This window comes from Hippichthys cyanospilos, chromosome 3 (assembly GCF_059441005.1).
Source record: "Hippichthys cyanospilos isolate Australia breed blue-spotted pipefish chromosome 3, RoL_Hcya_1.0, whole genome shotgun sequence".
Classification (NCBI taxonomy): Eukaryota; Metazoa; Chordata; class Actinopteri; order Syngnathiformes; family Syngnathidae; genus Hippichthys; species Hippichthys cyanospilos.
In genome coordinates, this window is record NC_142371.1 from 23,166,578 (window position 1) to 23,188,698 (window position 22,121).

Genomic DNA, 22,121 nt, shown 5'->3' on the forward strand with positions numbered 1-22,121 from the left:
AGATGGATGGATGGATGGATGGATGGATGGATGGATGGATAGATAGATAGATAGATAGATAGATAGATAGATAGATAGATAGATAGATAGATAGATAGATAGATAGATAGATAGATAGATAGATAGATAGATAGATAGATAGATAGATAGCTAGATAGATAGATAGATAGATAGATCTAACAGCCTGTTAATACTCGATAGATAGAGAGATAGATAGATAGATAGATAGATAGATAGATAGATAGATAGATAGATAGATAGATAGATAGATAGATAGATAGATAGATAGATAGATAGATAGATAGATAGATAGATAGATAGATAGATAGATAGATAGATAGAGTGCAGCAGGATGTTTTGGGGTGAATACTAATTGGAGGCCAATAAAGAGGTTCATTGATAAAGAGAACAATGGTTAGGCTCCACCAAAAAAAGACTCCTATTATTTCCTCCTGTGTCCACCTCAGAAATGTGTGTGTGTGTTTGTGAATGCGTGTGTGCGCGCGTGTGTGTTGTGTACACAATGAAAGTGTCACAATGCAGTCCTTGTGTCACTGAGCCAACACAGCTTCCTCTCACCAAGCGGCCATAAAGATGCGTGAATGCCAGCTTCAGTACTGGCTGCCAAAGGCTGGAAAACACACACACACTCACGCGCAAACACACACACAAGAAGAGCTGTTGTCCGTAGTTGTTGTCCACCTGTGCCAATAAACTACTAGCTTAGCCTGCTATGACACGGACTGTTATGTCATCATTGTATGTTGTCGAAAAAAACAGTTACTTCAACTCGGGATTCAGTCACAGTCCAATGTTTATTTATTTCGCCTCAGATGCTAGCAGATTCAACCAAAGTGTAGTTTCCAACAAATACTGAGTTTCCGGGGGAAAAAAAAATCTTTGCCACTTTTGCCAAATCTTGAACAAGTACTGAGTTACTTTTGTCTAGTCTCAAATGAGCAAAAAGCCCCATGAAAAACATTTTCGTGCCGTATTATTTGTTCGCAAGAGCCAACACAAGAAAATTTATGGACAGAAAAAGACACAATAGCCACTAAATTATTTATAAAAATCAAATTCGCCCAATGTCAATCAATAAAGTCACAAAGCTTCTGTGCAAATGTCATTTGGACAAATGAGACAACATTTTAGCTTTGTGTCAAGTCACAACAGCTTTATAGTACTTTACCAACAGAAAATGAAGCATCCAAGATGGATGCTCGATTATGTTCCGGGGCTGCTTTGAGGCACAAGATATTTTGAGACGGTAGCATCACGATTATTCAACAACATCCTGGTTGGACTGGCACAACATAACAGAAGAGCCACGAATGTCCCGCCCTGCTCGTCATTAACATCTGGAGGATAACAATGGCGCTAGCTTGACCTTATGCGCAGTGTGAGGAGAGAGAGAGAGCGAGAGACAAGGCGAGACAGAGGACTGACAGGCTTGAGGACAGCTGAACATTGACGACATGAATTGTTGAACCAGTACAGGAAGTACTCACATAGAGAATCCACGTTTTGCAAAAAACTCTTGAGTATTTGGGGTAAGTCAAGCTATCATGCGTTGGGTTTTTTTTGGTAGTAAAATCTGTACTTGAGATTTCCAGATGATTTGGGTTTCTATTGATTCCTTGTTATATGCACCTGTCCGTTTGTCCTTGACAATTTTTTTAAAGAGAAAGCTTTACCCTTGAACCAAGATGGATGAAACGTCAACAAATCTAATGACTTAATCGAAAGTCCTCCTCAGACGTCTTCATCATGTAAGATCTTGCTGTTGATTTTTCATTGTAATGTTTTTTACTGCCAAAAATCAAATGTTTGTGTACCAAAAGGTGACATGAAAGAGCTTCACGCGGCATTTTTATCACCATGAGGGCTTCCCCGGTTCTTCTTGTGAGCTGCTTGGCCTGCTCCATGACTCTGCTCTCAGGTAATTTTTCAAAAAGTGAGTGAGCTTTTGAGGTGTTTGTCTTCTTCACTAGTAACATGGACAGCTTGAGCCATCACGTTGAGTCAATACAAATATAAATATAATATCATGTTTGGAGGAGAGCAGGCACCATTTATCCCCAGGCCAGTACCATCCCCACAGTGAAGCTTGGTGGTGGCCGCATCATGCTATTGGGATGTTTTTTTTAGGAGCAGGAACTGGCAGAATATAAATCAGAATATAAATCAGAATATAAGAAAAAAATGAATGCAGCAAGATACAAGATCCAAAGTTAGACCAAGAGAGAGTTAAAATTGAAGATTTAATTTTTCTTTGATAGGTAATAACATCACGTCCCATACCAAATCCCCCTCCAAGTTGAAGTACCTCCTGGAACCGCTAGTCTTCGCCGAGGTGGTCGGTCGTCGGGGCGAGAATGTCACCTTACCGTGCATCCTGAAAAACAAGCCCGACCACTACAAAGTCAAGTGGACCAAGCTAGAGCCGGGACGTGTGGGCCCAGAGAATATCGTTATGATTTCCAATGCTCACGCCTTCAAGCGGCATGGCCAGCTCGGCCCACGGACGTCCCTACGACGGGCCCACAATATGGACGCCTCTCTGATGCTGGGCGGACTTCAACTGGGAGACGGCGGCAGGTACCGATGCGAGCTTATCAATGACATTGAGGACGAGAGCGTGGTGATCACGCTCAGGATTGAAGGTAGCCTATAAGTCTTTCCGAGTCGGTTCTACTGTACTTCCTGTAGCGCTGGTTTTAGGAGACGATCTTTTTGTCCTCAGGTGTGGTTTTTCCATATCAGAGTCAAAAAGGCCGCTACACGATGACTTTCCACGAGGCTGAGGTGGCGTGTGAGGAGCAGGATGGCACGCTCGCCTCCTACGAGCAACTCTACAGAGGTTCAATTTATGTTTTTTTTCCATTAATGAACCCGTAATTATATGTTCCAGATTTCCCTACGGTACGTGAAATCACTTCAAAAAGAGGATTCATTGTCCCCCCCGCCTGTTTAAATTTACTGAATAGCTAAACAGAAAACAGATACGGTTTACGACGATTAACAAAAATTACCTTGGTAAAAATCACAATGAAAAGGCGTTAACAAGTGAGGTAGAAAATTCCATAAATCACACAATCACTCAGCTTGTCACGCTTCCAAATTTCAGCACATACATGCTTAACGTCATCACGCTAAGGGCTCATCTCATTTGTACACTCAAGACGGTTCTGAGCAAACAAAAGCAAAACGACGCAAGGCGGCAACTTAGTCTAAATAGATCAACAACATAAATTTGAATAAAAAACCCACCAGCGCACTGTACAGTTAGCTAGTTGGCACAATCGTTTTTGCCTAGGCCTGTGCTTCACCCAACAGAGAATGCTTTAGTATATGTGTTAAAAATCCATAAAATACTCTGGTTACGCATTTCAAAACTTGTAAAGACTTGTGTCTGATACAGTTTAATGTTAATACATACTGTAGTAAGTCATAGATGAGCTAAGCATTGCATTTGCTATCATAAAGCTAATAAAACAGCTAATATACTGTACAACCATTTAAAATGGCATTTGTATATATTTTCATAACTTGTTTGATAAATAAGCAACACCAGGTCAAAATGACCCAGGAATAACATTGCTGTCTCTGAGGGGGGAAAATGAATCACAAGATTTGCTAGTTAGCAGATTTGCTAGTTAGCAGAATTACACGCTAAAAAATGTTACACATGACCCCGGGTCAAATTGACCCTGGATGTTTTTACTATTCCAGAGAAACAAACAATCCGACACTTACTTTTGTTAAAAACAATGACCGAAGGCAGATTTGTTGGAAAAGACGGAGTAATGGATTTTGCGTGTTATGCGGTGCAGCCTGGACGGAGGGTCTGGACTGGTGCAAAGCCGGCTGGCTCCAGGACGGAAGCGTCCGCTACCCCATCATCAGCCCTCGCCCCGCCTGCGGGGCGCAAAGGCATCCAGGTATTCGCACCTACTCCCCCAAAGACAAGAAAAGAGATCGCTTCGACGCCTTCTGCTTCACCTCTTTGACTGAAGGTGAGTTTACTACTTTTTTTTTGTTTAAAAAGGATAAAAAAGAAAAAAAAGGATAAAAAAGAAAAAAAACATCTAATGCTTTGAGTTTATCCCAAATGCATAAAATTCTAATTTGCTCTTAGACTTTTTTCCCATGAATATGATTTGAAATTAGAAATTCATGACTTTTTGTGTAAAAATTTTTTTTTTCTTTCTTTCAACCTGAAGATGCTAAATTTAAATAAAATGTTTATTTCTTTAATCATGTCATTTCTATTTTTTCTTTAAAATATGTTCCTCAAAAAATAAACGTATTTTCTACAATATTCAGAGTTTTACATTCCACGTCATATTTTCTGAGTTTTTCTCAGAAAATATGACGTGGAATGTTTTTTATTTTTTTTCCAGAGATTACTGAGATTGAGCCCTTTAAAATATGACAATATCAACAAAAATAACTTTTTATTTCAGTAATGATATACTGATGTCTTAAACTGCCGCAGCATAGCGCCAACTACTGTCTAGGAGGACTCGCTCAACATTGTTTTTTCTTGTTTTAAAGGGACAATCCACTAACCCTTTACCTATGTTAAATAGAAAAGTTATTATTTTGTCTGTAATGAATTTGATCGCTAAATTGTTTTCCAGGTACAATCAATGTCTTGAAAATAATGCATTACTAAACTGTTGTCGACAGAAATCACATGCTAAACGCTCAGACAATCACCCGTTTTTCACGTGACAAATATAAACCGAGCTGTGATGTGAAGTCATTTTCAGCTGAAAGCGAGTGGCAAAACGTGTTGTGCTCATTTTACAAGAAAAATATTTATCAGCAAATTATAGATAAAATGATCTTTTTAACCATGCAAAACATGGCTGAAAAAAAAACAGTAAAAAAGAAAATAAAAAACTATTTACCCTAATGTACGGTCACAGGATCGGTCTTCTACATTCTTGGCGCTTTCTCCCTGGAGGAGGCCGGGCGAGCGTGCGGCCGCAGAGGAGCCGAACTGGCGTTGGTGGGCCAGTTGTACGCCGCCTGGCGCTTCCGAGGCTACGACCGATGCGACGGCGGCTGGCTGCGAGACGGCAGCGTGCGCTTCCCCATCGGCACTCCCAGGGCGCACTGCGGGGGCATTCCCCAACCAGGGGTGCGCTCTTTTGGGTTCCCAAATAAGACATCACATCTCTACGGCGCTTATTGCTATCGGTAGTCAGAAAACATTATTCTTTATCCAGCCAGTTGATCATTTAAATAATCTATTTTTCAGCGTTTGCTGCATTTATGTATACTTTTTTTGACGTTGCTTATTTTTCATATATATATATATATATATATATATATATATATATATTTTTTTTTTTTTTTTTTTAATTATTATTTATTTATTGGCGGTAAGTATTTACATATTAGGAGGCCTGTAAAAAAATTTTTGCATTCATTTCAGCTGTGTATCCCTAAAACAGTTTCATTAAAAATGTACTTATCGATCTATATTTTTTGGTCATTTTTCTATTCATTTATAATAAAACGTAAAAATCATACTAATACAAAAAAGATCATTTTCTATTAGAAAAATATTGTCTAAATTATAAATACATTTTTTAACTATGTAGTTCAAACACACTCATCTATCAATTTGTAGTCATTTTTATTTATTTGTGTCATTGAAAAGTAATACAAAAAAATATTTACTATAGTATTGGAAAATAGTCTACATATAAATTAGTACAAAACCTAAAAAATAAAACCTGTTGGAGTAAAATGCACTCATCTATCCATTTTTGGTCACTTCTATCCACTTTTTGATAATTTTTCTACATTTGTATTGTTGAAAAAATAATTCATACAAAAAATTGTTGAGTATATTATTGGAAAAATATCTAAATTATTATAAAATAATAAAATGAAAAATGGAACTCATCATTTTATTAAATAAATAGCAATTAAGAGTAAATATTTAAAAACGCTAATATTTAGAATATATAGAAATGATTCAAAATAAATAATTTGACTTTCTCAAACCATCTGCGAATGAAATTTTCGATCCGTCCATTTTAAAACTCAAGCGCAAAGGTTTTCTGCTGACTTTAGATTGCTTTTTTTTATGTCGAATTATAAAAACATACACACCAATAAGTATAAGCACAAGTGCCCCATCATGATTGCTTTAATAAAATACATGACTTTTCCTGACCAAAAACAAAAAACACTCATCGATGAAAGCAATGCTAAAACAGCTTGTTGGTATGATTGGCTGTATTATTTGGATTGCGGCGCTTTTTTGAGGGGAATACCTATGGTTAGTTTCAGTACGGAAAATGTTTAGAGTGAATTTCTTCTCATTGGGCCGGAGGTGGAGAGCTGCTTTGTGTGTGGACCTTTGTGGTGACCTCCTCCGTCTCTTCGGCATGGGGCCGAGGAGTTGAACTGAACGGGTGCTCCGCATGTGAAGCAGCTGAAAAGAACACATAATATAAATAAATGACTTATGTGGGATTTCACAAGTTCACAATCAGATGGAAATATTGACTAACATGAAAACATATGATCGCCCATCTGGCTCCTTCTCTTTTCTAGTGTTCTCTTTTCTGAGGTATTCGGTAAAAGTCCAATATATAAGCAATCTGAGACTTTATGCAAAGTGTTGTTTACCAGGCAGGCACATGACCAAGGGCGTTTCCCAACGGCCCCCAGGCAGGCAGCTGATGACGGGGTTCAGTTTCTGCATATAGCCCGTGTGGCAGCGGTAGCGTATCTTGGCAAAGGTCTCGTAGTGCGTCCGCGTCTTACCAAACGGTATGGCGTTGGGAACCGCAGGGGGTTCGCCACAAGACGCTATTGAACGAAAACGCGAGCAGTTAAGCTAACTTTGTTGCATTGACTCAGACATGTCTTCCTAAAGTCGATTCACTAAAATGTACCAGCTCATTTTATCAAGCACCTCTTAACCCCAGGTAGCTACAAAATCATAAACTGCATATGAAATGTTATTTGATTTATTGCAAGTTTTTTTTTTAATAATGTGTTGAAATACATTGTCGATCATTCACTTAATATTTTTCTTGATTCAATCACTTAAAAAGGAGTTCATTGACTCTAAGTGACCTTTCAAAAAGTAGCCACAGGTTTAGTCTACTAAAAGCAAATTAGTACTCACAAAGGCCCTTTTTGCAGGTGAAAGAAAGATGGTAGTTGCAAGGCACATCGCTCCATCGCCCGCCATCATGAAAAACCATGGCGACACAGTCTTCACCGGACAGGAAGTAACTGTCAGGCTGCCCTCTGTGCCAGTTGTCATAGATCTAGGGCAAAAAAGATCCATTTACAAGGAGATCTTACTTGAGATCTCCAAAGGAAAGAAAATGTCCTCACCAGGAGGTTTCCATCGGACCAGCGGAAGTCTCCTTCGATTGTTTTATCATTTAGGCCGATCCATTGATACTCTCGGTATTTGTCTAACATCAACAAAAAGAAAATAGAGATGATAAAGAGAGGGATTATTTCAAAGAATTTGAACATTTTGATTGTAGTTTGCATAGGTGTACAGTAGTTTGCACAAATATGTCAACTAAAATGTTAACCTGCTGACCGTGAGCCTCAATGGAGGTGTAACAGTTGACGTGTTAAAATCCAACACAAAATTGCAAACCGAATACAGAAACCATTTAAATCTAAAAAAACATGATTACTCTGAATACATATGGACATTATGGATATTAACAGCCTTGATTCAGATTGTTTAAGCCTTAAGGTTGTTTGGTTTCGAAGAATTTTCATTTTGTGAGGAAAAAAAAACATTAACAGCAATTCAATGCTGCAGAATTTGCAGACGGGAATATGCAGATATAGTGTTGTGCGGCGCATGAAATAAAATTCTTCCGGGCAGCAAAACAACTACAAGTTCAACAGTTTTTGCATTATGGGAGTCAGGTTATGCCACTCAACGAAGTCAATGAAAGGCTTGCAAATGTCATAAATTGGCCGCTAGCGCCCCCCAATGGTTTTGAGGTCTCAACACAAATATTTCTATTGCGCCCTTTAAGCAAGTTGCCGTTGAAGGATAAATGCTAAAATCGGGAGAAGTGCATGATACAACATTGGGTTTTCAATATGTCCAAAATTGACAATATTTCCAATTTTTAATGGCAGTAAATGAGCCAGACATGGGCTAAATTTGACATCTGCAGATTGTAGCTCTTGACCTCCTGTTTTGCAAGCATTTTGAAGGGACGGCAGGACGGAATATTGTAAGTCGACATGTTTTGACAATCCATGCAATATTTTAGCCTCCTAGTGTGTTTTTTTTGTATGCATTTCCTTTCATATCACATATCGAATCATCTAAAGCCCGAGCGACTAACTAAAGAAGAGCTCGAGGAGAGTATGTTCACATAAACAGGACGGAAATCCGATTTAGGTGAGGATTAGCATAATAACATGACATGTTGTCAAGTTGCTGGTGCTAAAAAAAAACAAAAAAACTTCCTGACTAAAAGCTAGGAATTGCATGGTAGGAGCCCACAATAGAGTAACAGTAGAACATCAGATACAATCTGAGCTTCCTGGGGTACAGACCAAACACTAACCGCATCTTTGTAACATTAAAGGCTGATGTTGTGTCTGGTCAACAACACTTCCAAAACAAAGTTGTCTCTTTGGAGGTTGTGAAGCATGAAACAGGAATGTGGAAGTAGAAGATTGATCAAACTGATATCAAGTCAGACCTTCTCTCTCCAAAAAGACAAAATGTTTTGGTGTACATGGACGGAGGGATACTAAATTGCAAATTATTTTATCTTTGATTTCATGGTTGCAGATTAAGGACTTTCCAAAATTTTGCTTGGAATAGTCAAACACAATCATGCATTTCGGTTTGAAGCGGCCATTTTAAAAGCCTTCCCGAACTCCTCTCTTCACTAAATGTTTCATCCTTTACCGTTGATGTGGCGTTGCTCCTCAGGGGTCATAATGGACATGAGGTGTCCGCCCATCGTCCTGCAGTGCTGCTCTGCCCCCTCCCAGCTCTGCCGTGTAGTCACGTGACGGTAACAGAAGCTTTGGAACTTCTCCCAGCCGGGCTCACACGCATCCACATCTGCGGGGCGGGAGGAAATTTGGGCAAGGTGTTGACATTCGTGTGGGGAGGTCCTTCCTTACCTGACTGGCAGGAGGGGCCGTCGTACCCGGGCAAGCAGAGACACTTGGGCGTCTCGCCATCTAAGCATGTGCCGCCATTTAAACATGGTCTGTCCCCGCATAGGTCTGCAGAGAACAGTGCATTTACACGATTTGTTAATATGTTTTGCAATGCAAAAAAATTCGTTCATACAGGAAGGTCCATTTTTTATTTATTTTTTTTTTACAATATTTGGTATACTAGTTATTACATTTAAGAAAATGATTACTTGTGATCAACTCCAATAAGCTAAATAATAAGCTTCTTAAAAAAAAATTATATATATATATATATATATATATATATATATACACATACAGTATACTGTATATATAAATTAAAAAAGCGAACCAATAAATCTCAAAGAGGAACTGCATTTGAGGATTTTTACCGCAAGGGGGCGCCCTTACATCATGAATAGGATTGTTTACATTAGATTGAACTGGGGATCCCTCTCAGCTCCCCTCCAAAATCCCTCATTTCCTTTTTTTGATTTGTGTTGGATTATGTTTTGTGTGTGTTTTTATGTGAAGGTTTCCAAAACCTGTTTTTTAATTTAAAAAAAAAAGACAAATAACTTTTGTTTGAATTTTTGCTCTATATTTTGGGGGTGTTGTAATGTGTTTTGTGTGTGTGTGTGTGTGTGTGTGTGTGGGGGGGGGGGGGGGGGGGGGGGTTCTTTTTTATTATTTGAATTGTGTGTGCTTTGTGGGATGAGCCACCCTGTTTTAATTCAAATACAGTACATAAGAGGTTGTGAACATTTTTGTTTGCATTTTTTTGGGAGGGAGGTTGTGTTGTTTATCGGTAACTTAGATGTGCTTTATTTTCACTCTTTTTGTTGTTGTTGTTTTAAGAATTTGGGTTCTTTATTATTATTTGATTTTTGTGTCTTTTGGGGGGTAACTAGTTTTTAATTGGGGGCACAACCCCCAAATTTAATGTAAATACATTTTGGGGTTTTATCAATGTTTAGTTTTTAATTTAAAAGTTTTAAATTTTAAAGTTTTGTTCTACTTTTTTTCTTGAGGGGGATACAAAGAATTTTAGCAGATTTTTTTTTTATGTTTTGCTGAATTTTGTCTTATATTTAGGTTTTTACACTTAATGAAAATACATATTGGAAGATTTTAAGCATTTCATTATTTGAATTCATTTTCTTCTACACACATTTTATTTTTTTTTGTATTTTGGGATAGACAACCAGATTTTGATGAAAACATATATTAGAGGGTTATCAACGTTTTATTTTTAAATGGATTTTTGGGTTTCAATTTTTACCGAGGACGATTTCCTGTCTGGCAGCCATGGCTGTGGGTTTTTCCTTGTCCACAGCCGTGTTGGTTATGGTTTCCATGGTTTGGTCTTCAAGGATACATTTAGAACATCTTTGCACAGAGATCACGTCAGTGGTGGTCTCCTCTTGTCCTCCTTTTTGTTCAATGGTGATGCCAGGCCCCTGCTGTGTGGAAGAAGAACGCTCATAAGGAGGAGGTGTTCTGGGATCAGTGTGGTGGTCCTGTGACTCCGTCAGGTTTGATGTGGATTTTGCTTTTATTCCTGGCCCTTCTTCCGACCAGTCACCAGACGCTTTAGCAGAGGTTTCCGCTCTAACTCTATCTTCACTTACACGTGTGGTATTTTGGGCCAGATGTCTCAAAATGTCTGAGATGAAGGTAAGCATCCCAGGGGGGGAGTTAGAAGGCATGCCAGAGAATGTTGAGGTTCTGGAAGATGGGGTCCGGTCTAAACTGAAGTCAGAGTTTGTGATGACCTCAACTGTCGAGGTCTTGGGTGTCCCTGGTGTGATGGCCGCCGCCCCAGAGAGCTCCTCACCTGCCCAGAGAACCACGTTAAACTGCAGTTGTGCTTTGCATCTGTACTGCATAAAGTCCACCATCTTCTGGTACCAATGAATTACTCCCAAAAGGGAATCATGTAATGTAGTCCATTAGTCCTAGACAAGTCTACAGAAAACTCACAGGTTTCAGAGATGGTGGACTCCACGCAACACAGATGGGAATAAGTTGTCATGACTTACTTGTTGAACCCAGAGACGGTCCTGAGGGGGTGATTTTATTGGTTTCTGTAGATGCCAGGGAGTGGGTTGTAAGGACTTCCTTGACAGATTCTGAATGGTCTTCAACTGTGTTGTTATTTTCCAAAATGGTTGAAGCAATGGAATAAGAACTTGTTTCATCAGTGTGAAATGATGTCAAATCCATATTTCTGGGATTAGCATTAGCGTCAGAAGTGCTCCGGTGTTCCTCCGAGGGTCTGGTGAGGTCCTCCGGTCCAGATGTGGTCTTCGCAGTGAAGCTCTCCAGGCCGGCAGGAGATGCTGGGTGACTCTCAGGCTCAGAATGAGGATCATGAGAAGTCCAGGACTGGGTCTTTGGTGGGTTTTGTGTAACACGATGGACCATATGAACCTCAACAGTATTAGTGGATGTTTTCACACTAGCGGGAAGGTGGCTGAAATCCCGGCTGAAATCCTCTGACTCCGTGGTGAGAGGAAATGGAAAAGATGGAAGGGCAAAGTCACCTGAAGAAAAAAAAAATCTATGCTTATTCTTCTTTTTTTGTACAATATGGCACTCAAAAAAAACTATCAAGGAACAACCACATCACAATTACTGCAAAGCGTCTTTTTATACTTCGGAAGCAGTAGACGTCATGATGGACGGGAGCTTCCGTTTTGTTGCCTGACGCCTCGGCACAGTGCCCCCCTGTGGTGGTCATGGGGTGGCGCACGCTACCGTCCTTCACCCACCCCGAGCTGCAGTTGTTCGCTCCGTGGTTCTGCGCCACGTACAGTTGAGCGAGGGTGGCTAGCTGCGCACCCTGACTCCGGCAGTACGTCTTGGCCTCCGCAAAGGTGAACCCGTGGGGGGCGGAGCCATGGAACACCTCACCTGGTCAATATATGTTTGTGGATATGTTTGAAAGAAACACGTATTTTCTTTTGAATAGAAGTATCATATCTAATAAAAACCTGCAATGTGGCCTACGTAGCAGTAGACATCAAAGAGTTGCTCGGCCTTCATCGTTCCAAAGGTCCTCACTCCTGGAAGTCCTTCCTTGATGCCCAAGCAGTCCTCTCTTGGCTTCTGAACTGCATATCTGATAAGAGGATTGATATCAAATGGGTTTCAAACTGATTTCAAATGAGTTTAAAAGGATTTCTACTTGTTTTTTCAATTATTTCAAGCCATTTTATCAAATTGTTTTCAAGCCAATTGTTAGTTTGATTTACCAGCATTTCAAATTGTTGTCAAACAGAACTCAAATTGCTTTAAAACAAGTTTTCAATCTGATTCATAAGCATTTCAAATATGTCAAAACTTGTTTGTTTAGTGTACTATAATTGTAATGTATTTCAAACTGATTTCAAATTTGAATTGGTTTCAAATTGATTTTAAATTATTTTATTAATCCTAACTGATTTCAAATGTGCTTTACAGATTTCAAATTCACGTCACAATTATTTGAAGTGATTTGAATTTTTTTAACACAGATTGAAAATTTCAAACTGATTTTGAAATTGGCTTTACAGATTTTTGAAAAGTCAGATCTGTTTTGCACAAATTTGGAAATTAGCTTTGCACCCATTTAAACTGATCTCAAATGTATTTTATACAGATTCAAAATAAAGTTTCTTTAATGTTCTCAAACTAGGTTTTAAAAGGATTTTTAAATGGATTTCAAATGGGATTTGTGCAGACATTAAATTGATTTCAAATAAGTATTACATACATCTAAATTGTTTTTTTTTTCAGTTTTTAAATGATTTCAATGGCTGTACACTTTTCATGTGCACTTTACAGATTTCAAATCAAGGCCATGTGGATCTATAGTTGTCATTTGGTTTCATAATGATTTCAAACTGATTTTATGTGTCCAACTGTCGCCAGATTGTTTTTCACTGAAACTTTAAATTTATTTTACTAAGATTTCATACTATTTTCAAATACTGTTACACAGTTTTGAAGCTGGTTTCAGGTATATTTCAAAATGGTTAGCAAAATACTTAAAATGTGTATTGAACTGATTTCAAACAGGTTTCACACCGGTTTCCGATGAGTTCATCTCATCCTTACCTAACCGAGCGATCCGAGAGCCAGCCTGCGTGGCAGTGTTCGTACCCGCTGTGGTAGGCCGCCTCTAACTGCTCCGGCATAGCAATTTGAGCCCCGATCTCCACGCAAGCCTTACGGGCTTGCTCAAATGTGAAAGCATGGGGACTTCTTGACGCGTCCCCGTGATGGAATACCAAACCTGCGTGTACATTTGCTGGATTACTCCCAGTAGTTCTGTTTTGTGTGTCTATTTTGCCCCGTATTTTACCTTTTACTCGGACATGTGCGACATCATGGGCGTGGTCCGGACCCTGCTCCACGTGACACCGATACTCGCCCGCATCCCCGTACCTCAGTCCCTCCAGCCGGAGCGTTAGGTGAGCGGGGGAGACGGCGTACTGCGGCAGCAAGGCTCGACCCCGGTAGGCCTCGCTCACCTGAACGCTGTCGCCACGGGCCACCAGGATCTCTGTTTCTTTATGATCGTCGTGACTTACCAGTGTCCACCTGACGCGAGGCAGAAATAGGGCTGCGCGCCGGCCGTTTGTAGCCGGGGCGGGTGGTGGACGGGCCAGGGACACTAGACACGGTAAAGTCAGCGAAGAGCCCAGCTCAGCTGTAACGTTTGGGCCGGACATGATGGTCACTTGTAGGAGGTTTGTGTCATCTGCAAGGGAATTTTTTTTACCTGTCAGTGTTTATGTATAAAGTGGTTGTTATCATTAATACCTGGATAGGACTAGTGGAAAAAAAAAAGACCGTGGCATGTTGACTTGAACCGCATCATATTCTATTCTACATACAGATGCTTATAAAATGTATATTCAAAGAATGATCCCTGACTACTCTTGGCAACCACATAGCTTGACCACTGGAGTAGATTGGCTCAGTTTGTTTAAATATTATGAATGGATTAATGAGCTGCTTCCCTTAACCCTTGTATTGTTTTGGTTACAGCTTTTGGACTTGGCAACCTTTTTATGTTTTATCGAAGATAAAGCATTGAGAAAACACGACAGAGCTCAAGTTTCTGTGGGAATGTCAAAAGAGACTAAAAGTCAAAAAGAAACCAAGATCTAGTTTATACCGGTTTCAGATTGGCCGTCCAAAAATTATACCCAGGAACACAATTTAAATCCATTTTTTGGCCCATTGCCACTCATTCTAAATAGAGATTTTCCAAATGAAGTAAACCTGTTGTTTTATTCCTCAAAAATACTGTATGAAGTTGTTGTTTTTTTAAACTATATATGTATGGATAGGTCTGATGCCACTGAACAATTTGGATGGTTGAGTAAAAATCTACCTGGATGGTTCTGGGCGGTCGAGGACAATGGAAAAACGAGCAGAACAGCGGCAGCCAACATGGCAGGAAGACGCACCTGTCTGAAGAGACCACAACAGCAAATGATAAATATTTGTTATATAAAATGCAATTCACACAATGCATTGTAATTATTAATCCAAGACAAATGCTGCACAATAAAAGCTATTAAGATGCATTGAAAGTGCATAAATTCACAACCACCAACAATCCACAATAGATTTTTCCTACGAATGTTGTGCATGTATGTTTGTCTTTGAATAGTAGTGCGACAGCTCCAGTTTTTGCCATGAAGTTGAATTAATTAAAATGATTCTCAAGAGTGAACCAGAATTGCCAGTGATGAGGGAAAAAAAAGTTTTATTTTCAGAATTTTTACTTTAAAGTCATAATTCTGACCTCCATGTCAAAATTGTGAATTGCGACTGAAGTCAAATCCTGACTTTAATTTTTTAATTCTCTGAATTCTCACATAAGTCTTAATTCAAAATTCTGACTTCAAAGTCGGAATTCTGAGAAAACAATCAGAAATCTGATTTTAAAGTCATAATTCCTACTTAAACAATTGTGACTTTAGTTGGAATTTTAAAGTCAGAAGTCAGGCTTAAAGTGGAAATTCTGAGAAATAAGTGTGAATTCTGATATTAAAGTCAGACTACTGACATTAAAGCGAGAATTCCCACTTTAAAGCCAAATCCTTACCTTTAAAGTGGGAATTCAGAAAACCCTGCTAATGTTTTCTTCTTCAAGAACCCCATTCTTATTCTGTAGTTGACCCAAATGAGTGACTGACAAACCGCGATTTATTGCCCTTTAGTTCTTTTAAATCAGGATTACCCCCAAAAACTTCCCGTTAAGGAGCGTTTTCCCAGAAGTTGCCCCCCAGTTTGTTTTTCTGGCCTGAAAGAAGCTCAACTTGCTCTTTGTGCTTTTTGTGTCACAGTAACACATTCATTTGTGCCTTATTTAAAACCTTCACCACTGCATTGATTTACTGTATGAAAATCTACTTCCCAGCAACGCAATCTCCTTAAATATACCCACTTTATGGATTACCTTTTGTTTATTAATACAAGTTACCATAAGAATTTACATACGAAGAAGCTACAGTTGTGCTTATAGCAGCTCCAGACCACTTGGTGGCAGTAGTAGACCCATCTAGCAGCTGGGATACGGTCAATAAAATCTGAAAAATCTACATTAATGTAAACACTGTAAAAAAATATCAGACATTTACAAACAATGTGTGTTTTTCTCAGTGTAACAAATGGTGCAAAAAGAAGCAGAGAGGTCGCATCCAGGCAACATGGAGACGCACACAAACATCACAGCGGGCTCAATAGCCTTTTTTTTACCCAAGAGAAAGGAGAACCAAGAGGCCAATCACACTTTGCCAGGAAATGTCATGTGAGCACCAAAGGGGTAGAAAAAAAAAAAGGAATTTATTAGACTTCAATTGTACAGTGAAGAATTACAACTTGGACCTTGCAACAGGATTCTGTTGAGAGTTCAGGAGCTATTTAGCCAGCAAGCTAACATGATTAGCATTTAGGAAAGCTACTTTGAGTCTTTGTATTTTTGGTGAACAGATGCTGGAAACAAAATAACATATACATATACATATATATATATATATATATATATATATATATATATATATATATATATATATATATATATATATATATATATATATATATATATAAAATTAAAAAGTGTTTTTTCTCATTTGGCAAATTAGATTTTAATCCGAGTCAAGTAGCGACCGGCACCCTGAAAATTGATGTGGTGGAAATAATAAGTAATTAAATGTATTATTATGCTGTCAAGAAATTCAACTGAATTGCTCCAATTTATAAAGCATCATCCACATCATAAAGATGTGCCAAATTGTCTTATTTGGCACAAGATTCCCACAACCCCTACCTAATCGAACATAAATTATACATATTTTTTGTTTACCAAATAATAGTGTCTATTTTTTAGAACTTAGATGAATTAATGTACAATTTAAAAAATGGTTGAAAAATTAACTATATAAAAATACTGAGGGTGTTTTCAAACTTTTGACTGATATTGAACATTTTAATTCAGCCAATTGCAGCACTGGGAAATGTACTTTTTGTTGTTTTTGGGGGGGAAATTTTAAAACATTCCATATAATAAATTTGAAAACAGACCAGCTTAATCAAAAACTTTACACAAGGGGGAAAAAAAAGTCACTAACATATTTCCAGAAGGACTTTAAAGCTAAATGAAACATTCATAACATTACATATCTTTAATTATATAACTTTAATTATATGTAATGACAAAAAAAAATAGTACTCACTTCATTTTGTTCAGGTGTAGCTCCAGATCCAGGAAAAAGTCCAAAGATCCAAAGAAAAAGAGAGAGGCTAGTTATGTCCACCCTGACAGCTCCGGTGAGGAGATAAAGGAGAGAAAATGGGGGGAGGAGGGGGGACTACACCCCGTGTACCCCACCTCCAACTTTACATCCTCCCTGCCTGCCTGGAAAAATACCACAACTGCTGCCTTATTTACGGGAACACACAAGGGGGTCAATTAATCTGTTTGCAGCATTAAAAAAAAAAAAAAAAAAAAAAAAAAAAAAAAAAAAAAAAAAAAAAAAAGAGTATTGAGGGGGGGTCAAAAGTATTGGCACACCAACAGGAAATTAAAAGTGATGTCCAGCAACCCCCACAATGTTGGTTGAGTAAAGGTTTAGCTAAAACAGATAGAAAATTGATATTGAGACTAGACATAAGTACGCTAACCATTTACAACACTTAAATAAAAGTAGCGCTGATACAGAACAAAGGTTGTTCAAGTAACTCTGTTATTTTTTTATATATCATGAAAATTGTTCATAAGCTCATTCTGCAGACTTGTCATTCAAAATAAAGCATATCCACTTATACAAACAATAAGGAGAGCAATGCAAGGAAGGTGTGCAATGAATTGGCCTGGAAATCACTATTTTGTACACAACGGGAATCAATTTGTTAAAAAAAAAAAAAAAAAAAAAAAAAAAAAAACCTTGCCACACAATGAACTTTTTTTTTTTTTTTTTAAACAATTTGGCCTTTTCTATTTGCTGGGAGGAAGCCAATGCCTAATGTATTTTTTTTTTTCAAATGGATCAGCCAATTAAGTAATCTGTATTTATTTTCTCTCAAAAAATCAGCATCAGCCTAAAATAATAATAATAATAATAATAATAATTTAAAAAAAGGCCCAAATTGAAACATCTATGCAGTGAACAGAAGACAATATTGCAACAACTGCAGGATATGAAAATGGACTTTTAATCAGTTTGAGTGGCTACTAATACGTTAACCTGGAAATAACAAATGTAGGGTCCCCGCTGTGATCAAGCTACACAGCTAACAATGCTCAACATGAACAAATTCCTGTGTGATACTAATAAAAAGCGAATTAGCTGCTAATGCTTGGCTTTGCACTGCATGAGGCAATAATTCTGCCTCTCAATAAGTTCACCCAGCAGGAATCCATATTGTATTTAAATCAAGTATTCCAGCAAATGCAGCAGGCAAGCGCTTAATCTGCTTCACTTTCCTAATGAGGGGGGACATTTTTTTAGCCTTTTCGAGCATAACATGACATCCAGAGCAATAGCACTTCAAGAGTTGGAATTTTGAAAATACAGTATGTGGTGATATGCATAACATGGACTACAAATTTGTGTGATGCCTGTGCAAGGAAGATTGTTCAATCTAAGGTATGCCATAATAATTGACTGCCATCACGAACGACTGAGCAATTGTACTTTATTTTCACTGTATTTAGTTATACAGTATGATACAGTTCTTAAATTTTTTAATACTTGTACAATAGGTAAAAATGTTCAAGTTACAACAAACATTGCCATGGAGTTCATTATTTCAATTAACATGATGTTCTAAGGGAACATTTGGGTTTATTTCATATTATTAGCAATGTAACGAGTCATTTTTAATGAAAATTTGTCAAAATGCAAAGTGTTTGAAAAGGCTACTTCAACCTGAGTATAATTCAAAAATGTGACAACCAGATGAAACATTCTGGAGCAGTTGAAGCTTTTTGGGGGGGGTGAAAAAAATTGCACTTTTGAGGACCATTTCTATTATATTGCCTATTAAAAATCTGGACCTTCAAATTAGAGTAAGCTTGTATAATGTCATTATTTTTCAAAGTTCTCATTTACATTTTATCTTCTACTCAGGGAACCCCTTTCTTTCACTAGCTGACAAGCTTAAGTTAAAAATGTTAACAATTCTTTAGGGCATGCAAACATTTCAAGAAATCAACGTAACAAAATGAGCATCGTGTTTCGATAGATAGCTGACATTTGCCCCAAAAACTTGACTTAACTAGCACATATGGAAGAATGTTTATCCATCCATTATCTTCCGATTTATCCGGCTGGAAGATTTTTTTTTTTTCTTAGTTTGGTTCTTATGGTGTATTATAGAAGCATTTGAAGTGCTCATTATATATTTCTTAGAATATTTGGCCACTTGATTAACTTCATGTTACTATTACCACTTACTTATCTATTCTATTGTAAACTATTGTAAGCTATAATAATGGTTCACATTATTTTTAAAATATTTATTACAGTGGATTTTTTTTTACATGACAAACATCTGTTAGAGTATGGAAACGATAGCAATTTAAAAATGTAAAAAGTATTCAAACATGAATTCGTAGAACAGATTCAGTGTGATGGAAACGATGCATCGATAGATGCTCAGCCACACATTTATCCTTATTAGCTGTTTTTTTTTTTAAATAAACAGGCGAAGGATGACTGCCTTCCTTGTGAGTCCATGTTATACTTACTGATTAGCTTCAGTCAAACTGGCATCAGCGGTAAAAGCAGGGAGTGAGTGGGTGGAGCTCCTAGAATCAGCCAATCAAATGCTACTTCTGCTTCTCGACTGACTTATGCGACGCCAACTCCTTCTCCCACTCGTCCTCCACCAGCTTGTAAAGTTCCATTGTGGCCCGGGCGTCTTCCACAGACGAGTGGCCGTGTCTTCCCGTCTAAGGACACAAGGATCGCTCGCTGTGACCAAACGTTTTCAGAATTGCTTATCGATTAAGTGAGATTCCCACCTGGATGTCTTGATTGAAGATGGCCTTGGTGAGCCTCTTGAGTGAAGCGCAGCTTTTCTTCTCAAAGCCAGCCCGTTGGTTGAGCAGCGGGATGCGCGATGTGTCCCGGGTCAAGTTGGCCGGGTGCGTGTACTGCAGAGCCCGGAAGTCATTGTGAATGGCGTGGCCGATCACTATCTTGCCTGCCAGGAGCTTCAGGATCTGGTGGATAGAGGAACGTGTTTAACGTTAAAATATTTCTAAATGTACAGCTACGAAAACCGCTAATTGAATGTAAACCCAGTAGGGCTTTGAGGTCTGCAACTCATATCAATTTGAAAAGAAAAACATTGAGTTAAGTCATTGTTTATGCTTTTAAACAACCCAGATTAAAACTTGGTGTTGTCAAAAGTCTTGTCCCCTTATTTAGCCGTTTTCAGCGGTAAAATGCAATTATTTTGGCTATTATTTATTTGATGACACGCACTTACACACACGCATACAGAAAACATTGTTTTCTCTCCCTCAGAATACTTTTGAACTTCTTTGGGTGATCCACTATTGTTTTTCTTTTTTTCAAAGCTGCTTCTGCCTTTTTGAGCTCAGAATAGAGACGTTTGTTCACTTGTTTGTTCCATGCGATATGGCCGTTCAGACTAAAATCGCACGCCAAAAGACATGATACACATGAGTCACATTTGAAAAAAAAATACATGTCGTTCACACTGCCATCAAAGGATCGGATAAAGGTCAGATGGGGCCAAAAGTTACATCAGGCTGCAACGTGAACTCAGTGTTAGAAAGAAGTGAAAAGTGACGTTCGGAAAAGGTATTCTTACAGCTACAGAAGTAAATAGTGGTGTAAAAGTGATTGTAACAAAAATATTGGTATTGGGACACCCACACAAATATAAAACATGGCACAAAGACAATAGAATTGGGACCTCTTATGACTTTAAATTGATGTAATTTTACGCATGGTCAATGGTGTTTTCCTCACCTCTTTCCTGGCCTGGCAGAAGGGCGTGGCTCTCCTGAGGTCCCGAGGGCGGATGCCACTCCAGCGCGTCCGGAAATTTGTGACGGGGGATGAGGGGTTAATAAACTTGTCATACACTACGTCGCCCTCATAAGACACGATGCTGCAGCGTCCCAGATCGCTGACGCTCCCCTTGGGACCCGTGCCCACCATCTCGCAGTCTATAGCAAGATATTTGCTGGGCAAGCTTGATGGCTGGCACTTGGTGACCGGGATTAGTTTAGAGTTTTGTTTTGAAGTTTTGGTCTCTGTATTATTCAGGCTCGAAGAAGGCTGCTGATGTGAGGAAGAGGAAGGTGTGTTGGAGCTCTCTGCATGAGGTAAGACCTGGTTTGGCGAGGCAGCAAGAGAGGGTGGACTCTGCACGGACATGACACTTTGCTCGTAGGTCTCTGTGAGCCTCTTCTGTTTCCATTTGTAGCTCTGGAGTTGAAAAGCCTTGCGTTTTTTCCTCTTCTTAACAGGCATTCCATTTGTTATGTTGATTATGATGTCTGACATCCTGGCGGCTAATTGGTCAGCTCAGTTTCCCTCTGGTTGAAATCCAGGATCCCAGCTGTGACAAATTAAGTGAAAATGAGTGCTATGAAATGCCTTCAAAATCCCATGCACCTACTGACCCAAGGAATTATGTTAAAGTGAACTGATGAGCTTCAGTTATACGAAAGAGGTGTTTTGGCGCCATCTTGTGACCATGGAGCTGTTAGGAAAGAATAGAGGCACTTCAACGTATTGCTTTTCTGGCATCTCTTGTGGCTTCTCCATTCCAGGGAGCTACGATTTGATTTTTAAAATGTTCTTCAAATGGATAGAATTCACGGGTCATCATTGCAAGAAGTCTTATCCCTGTAAACATGTCTTTCATTTTTTAGCACTTCCCAACGGGTGTACAATGTGGAGAAAAGGCATGATACGCCTCGATGATTGTTATTTCCGTCTCTTCAACGTATCCTAATATTCTCCTAATAAAGGTTGAAAAATCGTCGCATAATTGTCCCTTAAAACTAGTTCTAAGCAGACTATCACTTATTTTTAACGTCGTTTTAACGTCAATTGGCAGCATGGCAATGCTAGCTAACTGTTGCTAACGGGAAGTACTGCTATCATCTTTTTCGGAATATCAGAGGTCGAATACGACACGGATATAACATCTGAAAACAACTTCACATGTTTCGGACATAAATTGAATTTAACTTCGACCGTGTTTCTAACTATTATGAAAAGAAGACAAAAACAAACCTCGAGCATATTGTTGAACCCCGTCTCTTGGACAAACGACAACCATCCACTTCCGGATCGTGTTGCCTTCAGTTAAAATTGAAAAAAATATATCAAATTTTGATGTAACGTACATTAAATTCGATATACTGAAAGTGTCTCTGTTAAACCAATTAAAAT

At 38.6% G+C, this 22,121-nt stretch overlaps 3 protein-coding genes across 3 annotated transcripts; 1 reads left to right on the forward strand and 2 right to left on the reverse strand.

The window, feature by feature from the left end:
- Nucleotides 1-1,169: 1,169 nt before the first annotated feature.
- Nucleotides 1,170-5,412, forward strand: hapln2 (hyaluronan and proteoglycan link protein 2). The gene is made up of 7 exons (XM_088410839.1): nt 1,170-1,550; nt 1,683-1,769; nt 1,842-1,939; nt 2,280-2,663; nt 2,744-2,860; nt 3,834-4,016; nt 4,935-5,412. Exons 3-7 carry the CDS (start codon nt 1,879-1,881, stop codon nt 5,210-5,212), a joined length of 1,023 nt encoding a protein of 340 aa, XP_088266965.1. The 5' UTR covers nt 1,170-1,550; nt 1,683-1,769; nt 1,842-1,878; the 3' UTR covers nt 5,213-5,412.
- Nucleotides 5,413-6,151: 739 nt separating this feature from the next.
- Nucleotides 6,152-17,071, reverse strand: bcan (brevican). Its single transcript, XM_088411986.1, has 14 exons — nt 16,914-17,071; nt 14,564-14,643; nt 13,526-13,924; nt 13,279-13,456; nt 12,174-12,301; nt 11,836-12,093; nt 11,220-11,723; nt 10,460-11,014; nt 9,160-9,264; nt 8,939-9,097; nt 7,375-7,457; nt 7,160-7,304; nt 6,655-6,837; nt 6,152-6,457 (listed from the first exon to the last, which is right to left on the reverse strand). The coding sequence occupies exons 1-14, from the start codon at nt 16,916-16,918 to the stop codon at nt 6,342-6,344; spliced, it is 2,898 nt and encodes a 965-aa protein (XP_088268112.1). The 5' UTR covers nt 16,919-17,071; the 3' UTR covers nt 6,152-6,341.
- Nucleotides 17,072-18,358: 1,287 nt separating this feature from the next.
- Nucleotides 18,359-22,018, reverse strand: isg20l2 (interferon stimulated exonuclease gene 20-like 2). Its single transcript, XM_088409303.1, has 4 exons — nt 21,963-22,018; nt 20,685-21,423; nt 19,706-19,906; nt 18,359-19,633 (listed from the first exon to the last, which is right to left on the reverse strand). Exons 2-4 carry the CDS (start codon nt 21,222-21,224, stop codon nt 19,511-19,513), a joined length of 864 nt encoding a protein of 287 aa, XP_088265429.1. The 5' UTR covers nt 21,225-21,423; nt 21,963-22,018; the 3' UTR covers nt 18,359-19,510.
- Between the last annotated feature and the right edge of the window lie 103 nt (nt 22,019-22,121).

Coding starts and splice junctions, on each gene's coding strand:
- hapln2 (XM_088410839.1), top strand. CDS start 1,879: ATGAGGGCTTCCCCGGTTCTTCTTGTGAGCTGCTTGGCCTGCTCCATG. Junction 2,664..2,743: donor GATCACGCTCAGGATTGAAG/GTAGCCTATAAG, acceptor TTTTGTCCTCAG/GTGTGGTTTTTCCATATCAG. Junction 2,861..3,833: donor CTACGAGCAACTCTACAGAG/GTTCAATTTATG, acceptor TATGCGGTGCAG/CCTGGACGGAGGGTCTGGAC.
- bcan (XM_088411986.1), bottom strand. Junction 13,925..14,563: donor GACCGCCCAGAACCATCCAG/GTAGATTTTTAC, acceptor ATTCCCTTGCAG/ATGACACAAACCTCCTACAA. Junction 11,015..11,219: donor ACCGTCTCTGGGTTCAACAA/GTAAGTCATGAC, acceptor TTCTCTGGGCAG/GTGAGGAGCTCTCTGGGGCG.
- isg20l2 (XM_088409303.1), bottom strand. CDS start 21,224: ATGTCAGACATCATAATCAACATAACAAATGGAATGCCTGTTAAGAAG. Junction 19,907..20,684: donor TCTGCCAGGCCAGGAAAGAG/GTGAGGAAAACA, acceptor TCTATCCACCAG/ATCCTGAAGCTCCTGGCAGG. Junction 19,634..19,705: donor TCTTCAATCAAGACATCCAG/GTGGGAATCTCA, acceptor TTGTGTCCTTAG/ACGGGAAGACACGGCCACTC.